This window comes from Apteryx mantelli, chromosome 2 (assembly GCF_036417845.1).
Source record: "Apteryx mantelli isolate bAptMan1 chromosome 2, bAptMan1.hap1, whole genome shotgun sequence".
NCBI classification, from domain to species: Eukaryota; Metazoa; Chordata; class Aves; order Apterygiformes; family Apterygidae; genus Apteryx; species Apteryx mantelli.
Genome location: NC_089979.1, coordinates 28,134,003 through 28,154,837, shown reverse-complemented (window position 1 = coordinate 28,154,837; position 20,835 = coordinate 28,134,003). Strand labels below are relative to the sequence as shown.

General features: G+C 35.2%; 1 protein-coding gene across 1 annotated transcript in view; it reads right to left on the bottom strand.

Moving 5' to 3' along the window:
* RIMS2 (regulating synaptic membrane exocytosis 2) overlaps positions 1-20,835 on the bottom strand; it is a 492,192-nt gene that overhangs the window by 108,148 nt on the left and 363,209 nt on the right. The window contains 2 exon segments of the mRNA XM_067292312.1: positions 7,409-7,441; positions 17,045-17,134. Of these exon segments, the coding sequence (XP_067148413.1) occupies positions 7,409-7,441; positions 17,045-17,134 (123 nt within the window).

The window sequence follows — 20,835 nt, the reverse complement described above, 5'->3', positions numbered from 1 at the left end:
CAATTAAATATTTTTTACCAAATTATTGGTTACTGAGGGTTGCTCACAAAATTGCTATGTAGTTTATAGTGCACAGACTATCATCACGGAAGAAGAAAGCAGAGATGTTACATTTTAAAGAAGTACCAGTTTGTAGGAAGGTACCAAAGCAGAGGACTAAGTCATACTTAAAGAGAAAACATACTGGGGCAAGGTAGAGGTGTAACATAGAAAAATACGATCCTGCAGAGAGCATATATAATGTATCACACTTTGATGGGATCTGGCATTTATGTGCCATTCTGCGTGGGATCAAGGTGGGTCTCCTACTGGCAACTCCCAGTGGAAATGTTAGCCAAATTAACGGGGAAGGGACATGGCAAATCACAGACCTACACCCACTCCCATGCCTTTGGAAATCAGTGGATCTCAGGTGGGTTCTTGCTGCCCATTCTCCCTCCTTTCCTCCTCCATTCTGTACTCAGTGCCTAAGTAATGCCCTTTGCACTCTGTCCTACCATTCTGGCCTTCGCGTAGTCTGGCCTATATTGGCCCTGTCTGGGTTGTGGATCTGTGGGCTATGAAGAAGGCAGAAAGGCAGAGGGAGCTGTGCTTGCTTTTCAAGCTTTCAAAGGTTTTTAAAATTGCAGTCCCCAATATAAGAGCTATGAATACAACACTGGCTTCTCCTGTCTCATTACTTTCTAAAGCAAAAGTTATTTGATAGCGATACCACTGATCCAGTACAATGCAACATGTATGGAAGTGAAGTAACAGGCATTAAAATACCTCTGAGTTTGAGCAGAGACAGGATGATATAATACCTAAATTATTTCATATATATGGTGAAAAGAAACCTGTACTGTACCTGAAATAGCATCATAATACTGAAATTAATATTACATAGGATAATTTATATTTTTTGTTTTCTCTGAGATGTTTACAAGGCCACTTTTCCATCTTTCTGGGCCACAGGACTTCTCAACCACAAATCTTTAAATGAAGACATTGTCAAAGAAAAAGGGGAACTTGAAAAAAGTCTAAGTTTCGTTTGTTCTTGTTCCTCCTTTAAAAGGTATAAAACAAATCTTTCCACATTAACTCATAGAAAAGAATACCACAGTCTTGGCAAGCAGGAAATTCTGCTGGATTCTTGAATTGTAGAAGTGTAATTGAAGCCCTGTGACATTTATTATAAATCTCCAGAACAAGTAAATCCTTTAGATTTTTAAGGGAAAGGTTGCCAACAGTGGATCCTATCCTTCAAACTGAGGTTTCGGTTGTATTGTAAAGAGCTGTCTGGAGAAGTGCTAGAAAGAGTAGAAGTTTGAATTGAGAAAGATATTTGGGTGGGAAGCAGCAAAACTGAGCAATATCCATATTATCTTAAGAAACTCATTGAGCAAAGAAAACAATGCCAACTTCTCATCAGCAAAAATCTTCACAGCAGTTATGGGCCTCACCATCCTCTCTTAAAAGAAAGCAGCGCAGGTTCAGAATGTTGAAACTAAAAGAATGGTTTTAGTTCCCACGGTTGTTAGGTGCCCAAATCAAAAAATTGTTAAGAGGCTTAATATCTAGGAAAAACTGAACACCAATAAATCACTGTAAGATCATTTGAAAACATCTCAAACTGAATAATATAAAGTACACTTTATCATTGCTATCAGAATGATCACTTACATTTCATAAAATAGTAGACGCGTCTCTACTTAAGTGCTTTATTAAAAATTGAGCCTGAATTTTCAAAGTGGTGGGAATTAATAAACATCATATAACTAAAAAAATCAAATATATACTTAGGACTCTAACTTTAGGTAACTACTTTTAAAATGGTAGTCAAATTCCTTGCTGACATCACTTCTTTCTATACCTGATAGAAAAGAAGAGCTTTCTCTTGAAATGTTCTTTACGAGAATACAGGAATGTAATTTTATACCAAAGCAAATCCCTAAAACGGTATTTTTACCAAAGTAGAGAAAGAAAACAATCAAAAAAACATGAAAACTTCTCAATTAAAGGTCCTGCAATCAAAGGGTTACATTTTCTTCCATTTCCAGAGCTATTCAATTCCAACTCTACCTCTATATTTTGTTCTCTTTGGAAAAAAACTGTCACCTCCTCCTATTTCAAAAAAATATTTTACTATATGCCTCACTCATACTCATTCAGGCAGGGTATATGCTATTGCTTTCCTTTACATATGCAATAATGGAAAAACTCCACGAGCATATAAATCTGTAGTAATCCAGGAACAGGTCTCTTCACCTCCACTTCAGCCATTAGGTCAGCAAGACTAGAATTTCTTAAATTATTAGTCACACACTGCAAAACCAATTCAGACGCTCCAAGAATCAAAGTCTCTAGCTGAGACCTTTAGCACAGGCACCTACAGAAGTCACTATTACTACTCCTGAAACACTCTTTTTGTCTTAACTCTCTATCCTCCCATATATTCCACGTTGTGTAATTAGACTGGCAAGGTCTTACATTTTGAAAGATCTGCAAGTTATGAAATTAGCCCTAATTTTTTTCATTCCTGTCCACAGTGTGAAAAGTATAACTGCCTAACTGCTACAGGTCTGAGGAAACATCAGGTGACACCTGATACAAATTGCTGCTGAACTTCACTCCAGGGCTTTATGGCCAAGGTGTGGCAAATATAAAAAAGCTATTGCTGCAACAAGCAAGGCCCTTCCAAGAAGTGCATGATCCACATCACAGTCTGGGTGAAAAGAACATGACTGACAGCTAAACAAATGTGGAAAGAGAAATAAAAAATTCTGCACAAGAATTGAAGCGTTTTTTAAGTGTTTTTATATTACAGTTTAAATGAGGTTGAAGTGTCAATTACTGTCCTTAAAAGGGAATGCTAGGATGAAGACTATTTCAGTGAGCCAGATTCCTAGTGGGGGAGCATGCCTTTACATTCCTGTTTTCTATTTGAGAATTGCTTGACATTTTTTTTCTTCTTGGCTTCAGACTGACACATTAAACAAAGACTGAAAGCCAGGGTACATTTCTCACCAGTTAAAGAAATTTTGATCACAATGCTTAAAAACATGTTAGCAATGTTACTTCAGATCATTTGCAGAATACATGGCACTGCTTAGCAAAAGAGTTGAATAAGATGGTGTGGTGATCTAGACAAGAAAGTGAACGAATCCCTAGAATCATTGGTTCATAAACAGACAGGGTCAGCTCGGGTCCTCACCATTGGGGAAAGATCAGTTCAGCTGGCAAAGGACAAAGGTCTTTTGAAGCAAGCCTGAAAGTTTTCTCTGTTCTGCATGTTCATTAAAATAATATTTAGGGATATGAACTAGTTTTTTATGGTGCGTTTGCCCATGGATCCTTCCCCAAAGTGATTTTTAGAGGATACTCCACGATGTTTGTCCTACTTGCTACCTCATACAAAAGTATACATACATTTTGATGGCTTTGAAGAATACTGAGATCCTACAAGGAAAAAGGGGTTAAAGAAAAAGCAGTAAGCCTAGTATTGGCTAAAATATCCCATTTTAGTTTCCCCAAGAACTCTGACCCATCCTCCATATCCAAATGGTATGCAACAGACTTTTAAAAATGTAACAGAAAAACATCTGTGGGGTCCGTGGGCTGCTATGTTCTGTTCTCATAAAAATACATTCAGATCAGCTATGTTATAAACATAGCTGTCTGTTGTCCTCACGAAAGCTTGAGCACAGTCTGATTGTTATGCTCTCCAACACCCTGTTTTTCAGGCATGTAAGCTCCTCAGATTTCCCATCACTGAATAAACCCCACAGCATAACCACAGAATATTTCACATTCTGATATAGCCACTCCAAAACATAGGCAGAAACACTTGATGACAGCTATACCTCTGCTTCCAGAAAAGCAAACATCTATTAACAGAGATTCTTCAGCCATCCTAAGAATGCCAGAAATCTTCATTAGCATCTCAATAATCAGAAATATGATGAAAGATGTAAGCAAAAAGCACAAAAACAACAGTAGAGTATGTGCTTTCATGCAAGACTAGGGAGAATTACAAGTTCAGCTAGTAAACCTTTACTGGTAAAAATATGTATGCTCTGGTATTGCATTCTGTCTCTTGTAAAATTACGCTCTCATTTTTAAGCTATGTAATGATATTGCAACTATTTTTTCTTTGGCAGACTGAAGATCACTCCTTATTTAGCTGGTTAGGTTCAGATGGCTATTTGGTTTTTTTTGGTTTGGGAGGCTTTGGTTTTTAATCCTAATTCTAATCAAAATGAAAAATAAGGGCAAAGAATCTCCCCGCCATCCAATATAATACATCTATTAGTATGCTAAGTACCTTTAAACTGAATTTTGGAGCTTAACTATCCCTGTGGCCTTTGTTGACCAAATACAGGGTTAGTCTCTTTAAATGTCTCAGTCACAGTCTGTGGCATGAGATTTTAAACATGACTGTTAAGTTAAATATCACAGAAAGCTTCAGAAATGCGCCAGTCAATTAACCACATTTGTGCTAAAAAGCTACAAATTCCATCCAGGAATTCCTTTTAACATGAGAAAGATTAAAATGAAACAAAGCCTTGTCTTTAACGGAAAGTGTGTCAATGAGTGGTCACTATAATATTAAGCTAAAAATATGGGGATGACATGCCCTCTTTATCAAGGGTAAGTAAATTCACTCTTGGAAAACCTCTCATGGTACCTTGAGATAAGGACAACTTCAAAGAACTGTGCTGCTGCTTCTCTTACTTCCACTGCATGTGCTTTCCCAAATTCTCTCAATCACAAGAATTTTTTGCACTTGCCTCTTCCAGCAGTTTATTTGCCAGACTCTTCTGCTGTCTGGCTCTCCACTGCCCAATACTGCCAATTCTTCCAATTTGGTCACAAATCTTTTAATAGGGTTTTTAGTTTTCAAGCCTTTATCTCCAGCAACTATATTATTACAAAGAAACATCACATTACATAAAAGAGTTCTAACACAGAAAAAGCTGTAGTTCAAAGTCCTTGTCTTATCTGAGTTTTATTCTCTAATAAAGTTAGGAAAAACTCTAACCATTCCTGCTTATGCCTCTAGTGAGAGAAGGTGTCCTGCTCCATATGTCCTAGAAAATAACTGGAATCTCTACTTCCCTGCTTTTCATTCCCCTTCAGAAACTAAGCTGTCCTGGCTACTCCTTCTTCTAAGTTCAATCCACCTACTCAAAAAAGCAGCAATGACTGGGCACCGCTGCTACATCCCTTCTCATCCTAGAATAAAACTAGAATTAATTCACTAGCATTATTTACGCTACCTGTATGCTGACTGCGCTTAAATTGTCATAAGTCAGCCTTTCCATAGATTCAGTGATCAGTTTTGGTCTATAGTTACTTGTGTCAGCTCACATCTACATCAAGATTAATTTTACAAGTCTGAAAAATGTTTTCTGTATCTCATATGCTTGAAGACCACAATAAGCATTAGTTGCAATTTGTTGGCACAATGGTAACTGGTTAGTCTGAACAATCTTACTGGTGAAAAGAGATTTCTCCACTTCATGACTGTGGTTCTTTGGCAGGTGAGGTTCTACTTCATTGCCCGTACTAAATATATAGGTGGGTGAACAGGTATATGTCTTTCTAACAATCCTTAAATCCTATGAAACATTTTAAATAATTTCCAAAATACAGTTTTAGAAACAAATTGTGAAACCTCTGCATTGCTAAGCTTCTCATTCACCCAAGGAAAACAGAGTGAAATCATTAAGGATGCTATCAATCTGTAGTGCCGCCGGATAATAAAATCTATATCAAAATAATTTTGATTGCTAGTTTTCTGGATTTATCTTTGTGTCCAAGATATGCAGCATAGACTTTGTATGCACTCTTATAGGGTTTTTCTATTAAAAAAATCCTAGATTTCTTTCAGGAGATAAAATTTTGTTATTTTTGCTATGAAAAATGATAATGTCCAGAGAGAAAAATTGGTAATATTTTTATTTCATAACAATATTTACATATTCAGATATTTAGCTTCACAATATTTCTTGGTCTTATAACACCTAAAATCAATTGCCAACCCTTCACCTAAATGTTTGGTAGCATGGCAAATACTGTGAAAAGCATTTCCTAATGAAACTTGTAAATGGATAATCCTAGTTCCACACTTTCTAAAGAAAATTCTAAAAAAACAGAATGTCTCCTTTTGAAATGTCACCCTTGCTTTTAGCTATGCACACTGTTGGTCAGAATGCCTCAAAGTGAAATGTGTAAAATATGAAGTCATCAAGGTAAAAGTAACATCTGCAAGGTTCCATAAAGATGATCTCTGACTCTAGGGGATTACGACAAGAGTAGTAACAAAGATACCAAGTTCTGAAAAAGCCAGCCCTAGCAGAGGAAATACAAAAACATTTGACTAAATGCTACCTAAATTTAATGGACCAAAGAAAAACATAGGCTTTAGATTTTAGAAGCTAAATGGCATCCAAATTCTTTAAGTTGTTGGGACAATAATAGAGGTACAGAGAATAAATCATAGCTTTGAAATAATAATGGTAACACTTTTAAATACATATGGGGGATTTCTTTGTTGTTCTGACATACATGATGGAACAAGCAGGGCAAGCATGAACAGCTACTGTATTTTCAGTGCTAGAATGCCTTGTTAGACATTAGTTCTGTGCCAGTAAAACAAATAAAAGTGTCTAGGTCCTTGGACAAAACTCAATAATTAAATGGAAAATCAGTAAAATGGCAAATTAAAATTTGATATGAAAGATGAATTTTTTTTTAAAAAGGAGTAATACACAATATGAAAAAAGATAGCCCATGAACAATATAGATAAATCAGATCTCCTTTAATGTTTTGGCTTCTCTGTCTTTTGTCATCACACCCTTATGTTTTACAGTTTTTGGCATGAGAGAATAGTTTCTGATCATTAACATTTCTACCTCTAATCTTAATGTTTTGTTCAATGGAGCTAAGCTTGAGATTCCAGTGCATGAAATGGAATTAATGAAATTATTCAGTTCTCAAATTATATCCTCCCCAAGGTGAAAAATAAATTGTTATATCTGTTTCCAAAATTTCTGTTGCAGTTGTCAGATGCGATGATAAAACAGATTATAGACTGTTTGCATGTGCTAGTTGGAAGCTTAGAGGCTAATACACAGATAACGGAGATGGGAAATAAGCACTGAGAAGAGAGAAGTCTAATCGCTTTAAAGTCTTAAGATAAGATATAACGCACATATCAGTTAGCTTTTAACACTTTTTGTAGAATACATAGCTTACAGATAATAAAAATTACATAAACATTCTATCTACAATTAAATTCTTATGATTTGTTTAAATATACTGAGGGGGGAAGAGAGTGAAAAGTATGTGAGGTGAGCTATGATAAAATCTATAGAAAGGTAAAATGAAAAAATAACACAGAGAAAAGCAGTAGAAGAGACAGACCTGAGTTTCTTCTCCTTGGTGATTCCGCTTCTTCTGTGATCACATCGTGTAATGGACAGACATAGACAAAGGAGATGGGCGTGAGAGGATGTATTCAGAAGGTTAAAACTGACACTGAGGGAAAGGGCCAAAAATTGTCTTAGAGAGAAGTCTGCAGTGCAGAGTTAGTAAATGAGGGGAAAAAAAACCCACAGACACCAGAAGGAAAAAGAAAGCTGAAGAAGAAGTAGTTAAACTACTGTTGTTGAAAAAGAACAGTAAAGACAGGGTTAGTGTAAGAGCTGAGGAAATAACAAATGTTAAAATTGACAGCAAAGTCAATCCTTGGAATGGAACTGAAGAAAAACCTGGATAGTAAAACATATGTTAACTAGCAGATACACTTTTGTTCTTGACTATTCAACTTTTTGGAATGTTATCTACTTGAATGCAAGTATCATTTTTTTCTTTTTATTATTGAACATCCAGTTTAAGATCACCACTGGGAAATGTACTATTATCAGATATTTAAACTATTTAATTGTTTTAATCTATGCTGAACCAAACCTTCACATATCCAAAATGGAAAACATAAAGGGAACAGATTGTTTGGAAAAGGATATACAAGCCCAGGAATTTCAGAATCCACATAACACACTCTGGAAAGGACTGCATTATAGTAACGCTCTGCCACTGGCAATATTATCAAGACCTAAACACCAAACGTGAGAAAAGGGAATGTACAGCTACTAACTCTCATACTCAATTCAGCAGGCATTTTGTTCAGAACCAAATGTTACTCATAGTCCACAGAAGTCTAAGTTACAAGAAATACATGCAAGTTCAACGTGCAAAGCAACTATCTCATTACTTACTTTATTACTTCACATTCAAAACACACACTGCCATTTCAGACATGGAGAACATCTGAGGGACAGTGTCACTTTCTGTACTGAACATCTATTTGTAGCAAAAGAATGGAGGAATTCATCTTGAAATGTAGTAATAATTGCAAAGAACTGTAAAGCTACCAGCATTAGCAAAACAAATGCATTCTTCCAAAAAGTATCGGAATTAAAAAGAAAAAAAATGTATCTATCTATAAGCTCTAATCTGATTTCTGCTTGCAGTCTTCTAGTGAGTCACAAAACATTGTTCATAATTCATTACTGCTGCAGATATTATACTAAGAATTCCAGAAAAGTTTGGACATTACAAAAATATGCTATAATATTATCCACATATTTTACAGTCAATATCAAGACAGCATTGAAAAATTCAAAATTAGAATAAGGAATATAAATCAATAAAATTAAATTAAAGACAACAGTAAATTCCCACTGATAACCACTGTGTTCTATGGTTAAACCATTTTATTCTATAGCTGGCAGATTATAATTTTCATCTACTGTCAAATGCCAAGACTGTACCCAAACTTTGTTGTAAAACAAGAAAACAAACAGCTTGTAACATACATATTCAGAATGCATTTTTAGGCAATCAAATTTCTTACAGAATGAAAACAGCTAAGTGCTATATAAAAGATATATATATGACAGCTTTGACAAAGGATGTTACGTGTTCACATATTAAAAAAAAGTAATTGTGCATAAACATCTTTTTATCTGGGCAAGTACAATGAATCCGTAGTATGAAATATAAAAACATAAATGCAAAGATTGACTTTTCCTTGGTGTTATATAGCCTGTATTAATACAGTGTGGCTATAACTGCTATAACTGTTAAATAAATAAATCATTAATAATATCACCAAGGACCCAGATAAAGTACTTAAACTTTACAAAAATATTTTCTATTATATGTCTATAATCCTGAAGGCAACAGTCCTACTACTGACTTGTAGCCCTACTCCAAAGGAGTCACGAGAAAGTCTCTGTCACGACCTCCTTATATTTCATTTATTATTTTTAACATGAACAAGTATGCATTGCTTTGAGACACAATTGCATTAAGATAGATTCTTCTTTGGAAGTAGTCAAAGGATGTTTGAAATAATGTTATTTCCAAGTAAGGAACAGGCCCAGGATACAGTAACGTAACCAATCACAAGGAGTTCCAGTAAGGTCAGCGAGGCTTAGCATAGACACAAGGATGACCAGTATTTGGCTGCATACCAGTCCCATGTAGCAATGTTTTACAAATTGCATTTTTAAAAGCCCTCATGCAAAGTATTTGTTATGAAAAAACTGTTTACTTATCAAAGAGCCAAACGAAATATTTTCAATTATAAAAAAAATCAGAAGAATAATTTTAATACAAGCCAGAGGGGGAAATAAAAGATAATAGGTATTTTCTCATTGTGGATACTACTTCAGCTGATACCTCATCTCTCAAAATTTGCTGCTTCTAATATTTTTTATATTAATTGTTGCAAATATTAATGAATTACTCAGTAGAATTTGTGACATAGTAATACACCAACTTCTTTCAATTAATGATGACAAGAAGGAAGTACTAATAGCCCTATTAATTTAGACACAATAGCACTTATATGAATCAATCTCCTGATTAAGAAACCATGCCATACAACTGCAAACAATAGAGTTTTAAAATTCTCCATCTCTGTAGCTTTTAATCTTCTAAATCAGATCTTTGTCGATAGAAGCATACTAAAATCTGAGAACAACATCATGGCATAAAATTCTATTAAATTTACATAATGTCAATAGGCAGTCTTCGTTTGCATAATTATTGCTTTGCTGTGGAACTAGCATTTGTTTGGATCAATTGTTCATCTTGACGTGGCAGAGTGGTATGTGTAAGGGTATTATCCACAGATTTAGAAACAAGTGAGACTCTCTCAATGAATAAACTTATGAAGTAAATGAAAACCAGCTATTGTACTGCAAGTCTGAATAAAACAATAGAAATACCCAGTATTTTATCATGCCTTCACACAGAAATTTTCATTGTAAGTAATGCCAGTTACTAAAGAGAAGTATTTAGGAACTTAACTTATAAACAGCCACACCTGCAACTTACATAGCAAACACACCCTGCATAGGGTTGCATAGGCCAGAGCAGTGTAAGTTAGTTACTTTTTTTATCCCAAGGCTTTTCTTAATTTCAGTTTTTTTGTTCCTTAAAAACAAAGATCTTTTACTGTGTTTATGACCTCACAAATTTCTGTGATTGCCAGATTTGGAAAGCTTAATTTCTGACACTCTTCACACAATAAGGCATGCAAAAGCACCATCAAATAGGCAACATCTTAAAACATGAACCATTCAAACTGACACCATTCAAACTCTCAGCTGCTAAGGACAGAGATAAGAGAGGAATAGGAGACAGCAAAATAGTTAAGAGCAGAAATAATCATTAAAAGAAGATTTAGAATGAATGGCTAACTACTTGACTACCTTGAAGTGTGAACAAAATCATTTTTCCACAATCTTCTTCAACAACATTAAATCACATCTACTCTTCCTGTAGGTACAGAGCCTCATTCACACTTCTGATTTTTTTAAAGGTTATTCCCTATGAGTTGAAGGTGCGTTCTTTATCTTAAAGTGTAAATTCAAGCAAACACAATCACAGCTGCACACTAGACAGACACTGGCATTTTTCCTCAAAAAAAAATAAGCAGAGGATTAGGATACAGAACATACTTACAGGAAAGACAGAAGCAATATATTTTATTTTGCAACTAAATAATATATGCTAGGTAAAGATAATAAGAACATGGAAACTGCAGGATATTACTACCCAGAGATAAAGATAATAGAGAAGAAGGTGGAAAACAACATACGAGAAGAAATCAAAATACTTTCAGTAGTGTGAACTGTATAAATCATAAGAAACCATGTAGACTGCATTAGTTTTTATAAGTCTCAAGAGATAAACCAAACGAGGAAGTCAGAGACAGCTTTTATAATTCTAAGTAAAGTTCAAATTATAATTTTATATAAAAAGAGAAAAATAACAAAATAGTCAAATTTCAAAATATTAATGGACTACAGCTACATGTTGTATTAGAAGTATCATAAAGCCTGAACAGAGAATAAAGAAATCTCACTAATAAGTTAGCTGATTTAGGTGACCAAACACCATTTCTATTTCAAAACAGCATTTGATTCCAATGCACCCTCTATCATCAACAAGAGACAGATTAGCTCTCTTAAATCAAGTATCTTCCCATTTTAAATCTATTCTCATCCTAGCGGTGTCAGTACGTTTCACCACCTACAGAATCAGGCTGCCCAAGAGATCACAATAAGTAAGATTGCATGAACAGTTTCTGAAAAACAAAAGAGTAGTAAAAAGCTATGCACAAAAAGGTATGTGGCTTGCTAGGCATTTTCAGGCCACCTCACTATTTGTGACTTGTTGTAAATGACAGTAAACTGATTTCTGACTTCATGCAATTTGGCTGAGACACTGAAGCACAATATTTGACTATGTCTGTGCTCTACTCACACCCGGACTGCAATTCCCATCCGCATAGAAACCCCTTTTAATTATAAGAGATCTCTATCTCTTGAATTTAATTCTTTGTCTCCTTTGGTACAGATTAGATGTACTGACATTCAAAGTGATATAGGAAGAAATCAAGTAAATTTCAAAAGAAATAAATACATAAGAAGAGAATCTGTTTTGAATCCACCACTTGCTAACTGCAAGGAGAGTACCTAGTAAGTGTGGAAACACTCATGGGTTTTCAACAAAACAATTATTCATGACGTATAGTCCATTCGCATCACTTCTTACTTGTCATGGCTTAAATGATCCTCATAGATTCAACATGGCATGTAACATGTAGCTCTCTCTATAAATTTTACTCACTTCACTGCTTTTCAGGCCCCGTGGTATCTTAATAAGATCCTTTTCTATAACTTCTCCCTAGCACTACCACAGTACTCTGAACCTTGCATCAGTGCCATGGACTTTTTCCCTTTCCCAATCCATTTCTTTTGAAAACCGTTCTACTGCCCACTCACTTTTCCCCTTCAGCAATGATGAACTACACTCTGACTTGCTCTGCTCCTCACCTCTCCTTTTCACAAGAGGATAATTTTATACAAATGCGTTTAGGTAAGATTCTGGTAATGCAATTGATTTTCTTAATTCTGCAGTTACTTCCATTAGCCTTCTTGCTTAACCATAGCTCCTGAATTGTCCAGTCCTCATGCCATTTACTTGAAGTGCTACAGTTCTTTCTGCTCTCTGAATATCCTCTTAGCACTGCTTTGTCTTTTCCAGTATCACTCATTCCCCATGTCAAATCATATCTCCTGTTTATATTTTTCCATCTACCATACTTTTGACTGTGACTAAAAACTTCTTTTAAAATAACCACCTCTCCTTTTGACTGTGGTTTACTACTTCAACTGATGCCATGGCAATAGACACATAAACTATAAAACTATAGTCACATTAAAAATTATTTCTGAAAGACCTTTTCTGTGTACAGTTAAGGATTGTTCCCACCCAGAAAAAAAATAAATGTTCCATGTATGCAACCACCCATTATTCCTTTCAAATTGAAAGCCAACCAGTATATATAAAATACTTACCATTTGTAAGCATGCATTACCTTTGTCTTTTCTTATGTGTTTAACTTACCATTGTTACAATTGCTCTAAAACTTTAGTACTACATTAAAGAAATACTGCTTTCCCCCAAAATATTACATGGGTACTTCATTTTGTTTCATTCCACCCTGAGATGTATAAATCCATTTCAACTAATATGTCTCCTTCTTGGTCAATCACATTAAAATATATATCAGCACTTTCCCATGGTTGTATTCTTCAACTGTTGCTTAGAAATTAAGTGTCTGAAGCAAGGGCTGCATATTCAATAACACCGCAATCTTCTCAAGAGGCAATAATAATGAAACCATCCTGGCAACCAGATTATAACCATCAAATCTGCCGGCCCCAAGTTTGAAAAACAGGGGGAAAACAGTATTTCCTTTATTATCTCATGTGGGTAGTTTCTGTATCACCTGTAACATCTGTGGATGCAGACACAGTTTGCTAGGCTGCATTCAGCTTCCAAATTTTGCATAGTCAGACAGATCATACACTTCAAAAACACTTAAAATGAAATAGAAATGAGTACCCCTTCCTTGGTGGCCTAAACTATGTGTTTTCTCCCTTAATAAACCTTTTGGGTTCAGGAAAGATCACTGATGATACTAGATGAAAATAACTGCTTATTTACAAAAAACAGCATCCTGCCCAATCCTCTATACAGGACCCTTGTTCTCTACCCATAGCTTACTCATTTTCCAACTTGTCTTCTTAAGGCAAGATGTATAAAAATGTGAAAATGCTTGCACTCTACCCCCTTTTTTTTTGCACTGACCAGGGAAATGTGAGTACAGGACTAGAGCTTTATTCTCTTTCCTTCATACATCATCTATTAGAGCTCAGAGGCAGGGGTGTTTAAAGTACAAAGTGCTTAGTAGTTTTGGAAGGAACAAATAAGCATTCCACAAGCTCTTTGACTCCATGGTGTACTGAGACAGCAGCTCTCTCAGTGCACTGACCCTGGCCAAAGAAAGTGCACACACTACCCATGGCTTGAATTTTGATGTGTAGCTTACCTGTGATTCTGCAATTTTGCCCTTCCTATCCTTCAAAACATTTGCAAAAATACAATTGACTCTTTGTAACTTACTGAATAATAGTTTTGCAAATTGCCTCCTAACTTAGAGATTTAACTTAGAAATTTTATCATCTTCTTCTGTGGTAAAGCCTGAACCATAAGAAACATTTTACTACTGTGTTTAATGACCTTAAATTGTCCTCCAAGAAATTTGCTAATCTCAGTTCTAGTCACATATATACCTTGATTTTAATGCTTCACACAATACAGCAATATTATTATTTTTCTTGTTACCTGGAATTATTTTTATGATTTATTTATGATTTTATCTAGAGTTTGCTTGCACTATCTCAGTTCTTCACTCAGTATATTTACGTAATCAGTATTGAATTTTTCTCATGGACTTGGTCAGCTGTTAATACTGCCATGGGCTCATCCATATGACTGGTTAGGTTATATTCTTAAAAGACAAACTGAACTTAAAAACTGGATAAGTTTACAAAGCAGGCTATAGCAGAAAATCCTTTACATGAAAAGGCCATAAAATCAGGGCAACAGCAATATGAAGTGCCTGTATTCCTCCCTGCTCCTCTCTGTAGCCTGCCGACTGGAGCCAGGGAATGAGCTGTGCTAATATTTCCTTGCTATTTTCTGTGCAAACAGAACACCTAGAGCATTCTCAGATGAGGGCAAACACAATCCTGCGCAGAGGGTAAAGCCCATATCAGAAAGCTTCACGGCATCTGAACCTTCCTTACATAGATTCAGTCAGGCTGCATCACCAGCAGATTAGGAACACAGAGCCAATATATCTCAGCGTCTGCGGTGAACACAGTATTGCGGCATCTCCTCCATATTGCATTGACTCTGCTGTGCCTTGAAAATGAAGATACTAAGTGTTTGTACTTCCATAGGGATGTCTACAGGGGACAGTAGTGTGCCACGCACAGCAGGTAATGCAACTCCTGGAAGCCGCATGGATTTGTTACCCTGGCACTCCTCAGCTTCTCCTGCCCCTTTAGCACTTAGTGCTTTTGACAAACACAGAATATCAGTTTGGAAAAGCATCATGCTAATATAGCTGCACCCTTTCCGGTGTTCAGAGTGCTCAGAACCACCTCAGATCTTTCTGCATCAGATGTCATTGCTCATGTAAACATGACAGATGATGGAAATTAGAGCAGATTTTAAGCTCATACCCAGAATCAGCCCTCACAGAAAAGCCTAGGACTGTAGAGTGCAGAACAAAACTTTTTACTCAACTCTACCTATTCTAGGGTCTGGCAGTTGTGACTGCAGCTTTCCAAACCAATTCTGTGTATTCTCTGTAGTACTTGAGATCAGTGGTACTGATTCTGAGGAAAAAATAGATAGAAATCAGATAAATATTGTTCTGCTATAAAGAATGTTTTCTAAAATGACAACTTCTTATTGTCCATATGTTTCCCATTTCAATGCTGCCACCTGTTTTCTTGTTGCACAAGATTTCACTCATGTTCCAAAATGTAGAGTGCCCTGAGTAGGCATCTTACAAAATATGGCTCCCTCTTCTAAAAATGGGAAAGGTGGCCCTGCCAAGTTTTGCTAATAACTATGGATATGCCATCTGCCTATAGATAATAGAGTACCACAGTTTTAAGCCCACCTCAGCTGGGAGATGGAGGTGATGATCATACCTAGCTATCATGTAAGAGAAAACTGTGGGTAGAGGCACTATTCTGCTGAACTGGCCCTGGGAAGGCAACAGCAAAGATTTGCACATGTAGTAGTCTGAACCTGTAGTTCAGTTAAGCCACTCAGCTGGAAGAGAAGGAACACTTACACTCTGATCCTGGCATGTAGGAGCAGTGCTTGTTTTATCCTGTAACTTTCTCTACTGTATAAAAAAGCCAGGGAACAGGGAATTCAATTGCAGGTCTGGCCTGCGTTCCCTAATTCTAAGTTGCAGCGTCAGTCTGGATTTTGCTGCTCCTCTTCAGTCCTGGCTTGTGTACTTTAAGCTGTAGAGTAGTTTAGCTTCAGCAAGAAACTTGGATATGATCAGCTTGTAGGTGAGCCTAAAACTGGAGATTACAGCACTAATTTAGAAGGTGGCATATATGGCTGATCATATACACTTTTACTTGTGTGAGCAGGAAAAGATTTTATTATTAGAAACAGTGAAACAACTAATACAGACAAAGGAAAAGGAGATTTGCAGCTTCATGACCCAAAACCATATCTAAATATTCTTGGAACTGAAAAATTCCCATTTAGCATGAAGCCTGCAATTGAAAACATTCTATTCTACTCTGCTCTGCTCTACTCCTTACACTGTATTCATCACCATGATGTCCCAATGCTTTTTGCAAGTGGATTCAGTAATGTGACTAGTACATTTCATTGCCTGATTCATAGGAGAGAAGAATACTGTTTTTATTATTATTTGGTTTGCTTTTTATTGCTATACATTTATAATAATGAAGACAGAGTCAAAGAACTGGACTTTATGGTTGAGGTGGAAGAAGGTTTGTGATAGTTTTTAGTTCAAAAAGAAATTCATTCACATACAGGACTGAGGAAGGATTCATTTAGATTTCATAACTCCAGACTTATAGAGGTATAAAAAGCAGCTCACGCTAAAAAATGATGTCAGACTGCTATTTGTGTTGTGTGTAATGGTGCAAGAAGGTTTCAGATTCAAGTCTTGGGAAGATGATTTTCCCACCATACATGCAGTATATACCTTGGTTTGGTCAGCTATATAGGATTCAGCATAACTCATACTTGGAGTCCTGAGGCTTGCACACATAAATAAATCAAAATAAAACTCAAACTAAAAAGCAAGCTAAGTCTAATATTAAGCCAAAATACTTCTTTTCTAATGCATGTGCATTCTAACACAATTGCTTACAAAAGCAGGTCTATTTTTGCTATTCTAAAACAAAACTGTATACAACACTAATCTAAATGGTCTCTACATACTAGAAATTTCACACCAAAAGTGAAAAAAATAAGGTACATCAAGCACACACGCATTACAAAAGCATGAAATGTATTTTTATAGTCTCATGCTTTCATGTGGTTTTCCAAACCCTGACAAACCTGGCTCAGAATGGTGTTTCTTTTTCGGCAATAGTTTGTCATCAGTTATTGTACCATTCACCTTTTTCTGCTGGTCCTCCCATGTAACTTCTAGCATAAACCAAAAAAAAATCAGAAATATTATGTAACTTACATTAATAATACACCTAATATCATTTGGGACAACTTGATGTAAACAAACTATCATTACCATGGCAAAAACTTAGTTTTGTTCTTTAATTTCAAGGCCTGTGGTGAAAAGAATTAGTCAATACCATAAATACAGAACTATATGTAAGTTGATATCTATGTATTTGATCAAATATCTTGTTCTTTCTCTGTTAAATGTAGCAATTTGAACTGAAAAGCATAATGTTATTTACACAAGTTTCTTCCATTTTTAAAAGGTAATATGTTATATTCTACAGATTCTTACAACATTTTTGTATTGCTGTGAATTAAAAAAGACATTAATCAAAAATACATTGGTAAAAAAGGCTTTGCAAAGGTATAATTCAAACAAACAAAACAAAAACTGAACCATCAATCACGTATGTTTATTTTTAAATTGACCACGTATTTTTAACAATGAATTGAGTTGCATACTATTCTCAAAAAATATTTAAGGCAAAACTAGGTCGGGTTTCCTTTTTAAATCTGGGATTAGATTTGCTTTTAGTTTGCATTTTACGCAAATTATGTTACTCAATGCATATCCTCTAACAAGAAAATAACTTATAGACCCTATACTCTGTAACCAGCATAGCTGACCTAACCACTCAGTAAAAGAGCTATGAATAGAAGCATGTATACTCTGCTCCAAAAAGAAATACATTTCTTTAGACTAAGAAGAATTCTGGTATATCTTTCTGAGTTTGTTAGATGTTTTTAATCTACAATTTAATTCTCCATCTTCTGAAAATTAAACTGGGTGGTTAGCATAACGCTATAGGTTTCAAACCTCTTGTTATCTCATGTCAAAACCAAATCTGGCTCAATCAACTGACAGGTTTAATTCCCTAAACTTCATTTTTATTTTGAACCGTTGAGAATCTGCTTGTTTTGCTGATCTCACAAAGCACAAGAGTTTCTCACAGACTTTGCTCACAGGTATAAACATATATGATCACAGGAATAGTAATGTAGAAGAATATGTTTCATGTAGAATACATTTTCAATCTTGTAAATTCAAAATCAATTGACATAAAGTGATACTATTCCATGACATTTCACTTTTTTATTTTAATTGAGGAGGATGGTATCTGATATTTAAAATGTAAAAATATATCTGAGGTCATCTTATCTGCAGCCTTCTTATTTATTGCTGTTTCATAACACTTCTAAATGTGAAAAAGATATTACCAGTTAGCATTTTTTTAAAAAAAATTTTGGTGATATCAGCTAGAAGATGTGCAAGGTTCACTGGGCCAGGGAGAAAATAAGAAAGAGGGATGTTGACTCTGTATTCTAGTGAGGAAAATGCTTCCATGCAGGGAAATCCTGTATTGTATTCTTGCCCCAAGGATGGTATAAGCGTCTTCTATTTAAGTCATTGAATACAATGCATAAACTGCACTATTGAGAGAAAGTATTAGATATAAGAAATGAGTAACAACGGTCTAAAGGCGTTTTGCTCCTACTTTGGCTAGGGAAGTATATTGTTCCATGAAAGGCTGCCGAGACAATTGATAATTACATTGTGCCCAGCATAAAATACAAGGGCATGTATCAATACTGTAATTAATGACACATCCAGCAACGAATCACCTGTTTTCTTCCCTCTACAGCTTTGTGTAACTCATTTCTCTAGAATCCTATGAACCTCCAAAACACCAGCTTTACTATTGCAAGGACTTCTACAGATGAAATAACAGGATTTGTGCTTCAGATGAGCCATAGTTTGATTTTTGAAGTCAAAGTAGTTTTAAAGTCATTAGTGTCACATATGAAGAAAAAGTATACAATTTTTCACTGCAGCATAGTTCGAACTAAATGAAATCACTCAATCTCTGAAAGCTTCTAATAGTATCTGCTTAATGCTCAAATTAATCATACCAATACTAGTAACAGCCTGAGCAGATTTACACAACTGTTTTCAATTAGCTGGATTGTAAGTTCTTTTCCTCTATTCTTCAATTGAGTGTTGACAGAACATACACAAGACAGTTTTTCCAGGTAGGACCTTACTATATTATGCATGGCATATGACCTCCAATACAGCAGTAACTTAATACTTTCATATTATATGGCCTAGTAAAAGCTCTAGCAGTTAAGGATCAGAATTTCTGATGCTCCCAATTTATGTTCAAGGAAGCGGAAACAATTGTTTTTACCAGCTCATAGCATACTAACATACCCATATCAAAATACCCATCCAGGATTCTAATCTCAGCAAGATGTATTGCAATAAATGCTAGATGTTGCTAAATATTAAATTTACACTTCCGATATTAACATGAACAAAGAGAAAGATCCAATATGTTTAGTGAATTTGTTAACTTTCATAGGGTAAGTTTTTTATGTCATTATTCTGGTGAGAACCTCACCAAAAAGTTTTTGTCCTATGAAAGGTGGCTTTGTTTTTTGATGGAGTTGCTGGCTTCAAATAATACACAATATAAGCATCCATATAATGATTTTATGACACCACAGATATTTATGCTGAAATGGAGACTATGCCTTTTTAAGTACTATGTGTAGCACAAAATAAGTAACTTCAAAAGGAACATTCTTTTTCCAAATTGTAGAAATTGAATCTCCGAAAAAGTTTTTTTTCTTTTTCTCTATGAATATATACATTTAGTAATTTTTTTTTAAGATGCCATCTATGCTCCCTTTTTCTTGGATAAATCCAGAAGTGTCTTATTAGCTACATACAAAAAAATTCAATGACCTTAATCCAGCTACCTCTGATTTTAAAGAATAATCATTTCTGGGAGAAGACAATGTTAGACAATGGTTAGGTCAAATACTGAAAATATTTGGAGTAAGGTAAAAAGTAGGCAGAAAGTAATCTCAAGTGCTGAATTTTGTCAGACTATATAATGAACAGTCTAAATATTAAAGAATATCAGGAGGTCTAGAGTGACTTTCATGCTAGTTTTATGGCAGCTTTAGAAGAGAGGCCCTTCTCTAAGTTCCTTCTCAAAATTCCTATCTGGTTCTGAACCTAGAAACCATAGCTCGGTCAGTCACCAAAACCACTTTTCATAGCACAAAAGAAAAGCTTTCTTAAGCCTTGCTATCCTTCTGAGAGCTAAGTAGGTTCATTTGTGTTTATGTCTGTTTCGTCTGAAAAATAGTTAACCCAGTCTTGGGTACTCTAAAAGTATTACTGTGAATACACTTGAAGTGACAAGCACAATGAGATAAATATCAAATAAAAATACAACTCTTTGAATACTTTTGCCATAAGTGTTAGCCTTAAAAAAGTAATAACTATTATAAAACAACAAAGCAACACAGGTGATTTTTTATTTTTAAACTAAACAGGATGTATGAACATGTAAGTATTTTCAGGAAGGGTTCCAATAACCATGCCTCCACAGCTTTAATTATCCTCACAGCACATCAAAGCTGAATTCAAATGGCTTTAATTTTGACAGCAGTGCAGTAACAACTCTCAGATCGAGTATATGAAGATTGGAAGTAGTCAAGTTTAAATCAGGTGAAAAGCTTCACTGATTTAGGTAACATTGCAGGGGTTTTGGCTAGTCATGTTTTCATTTAACTGAGAAATAAAAATTGATAAATTGATTAGATTCAGCCCAACATTTAACCTTTTCTTCTTCACTATTTTCTAATTCAATTTC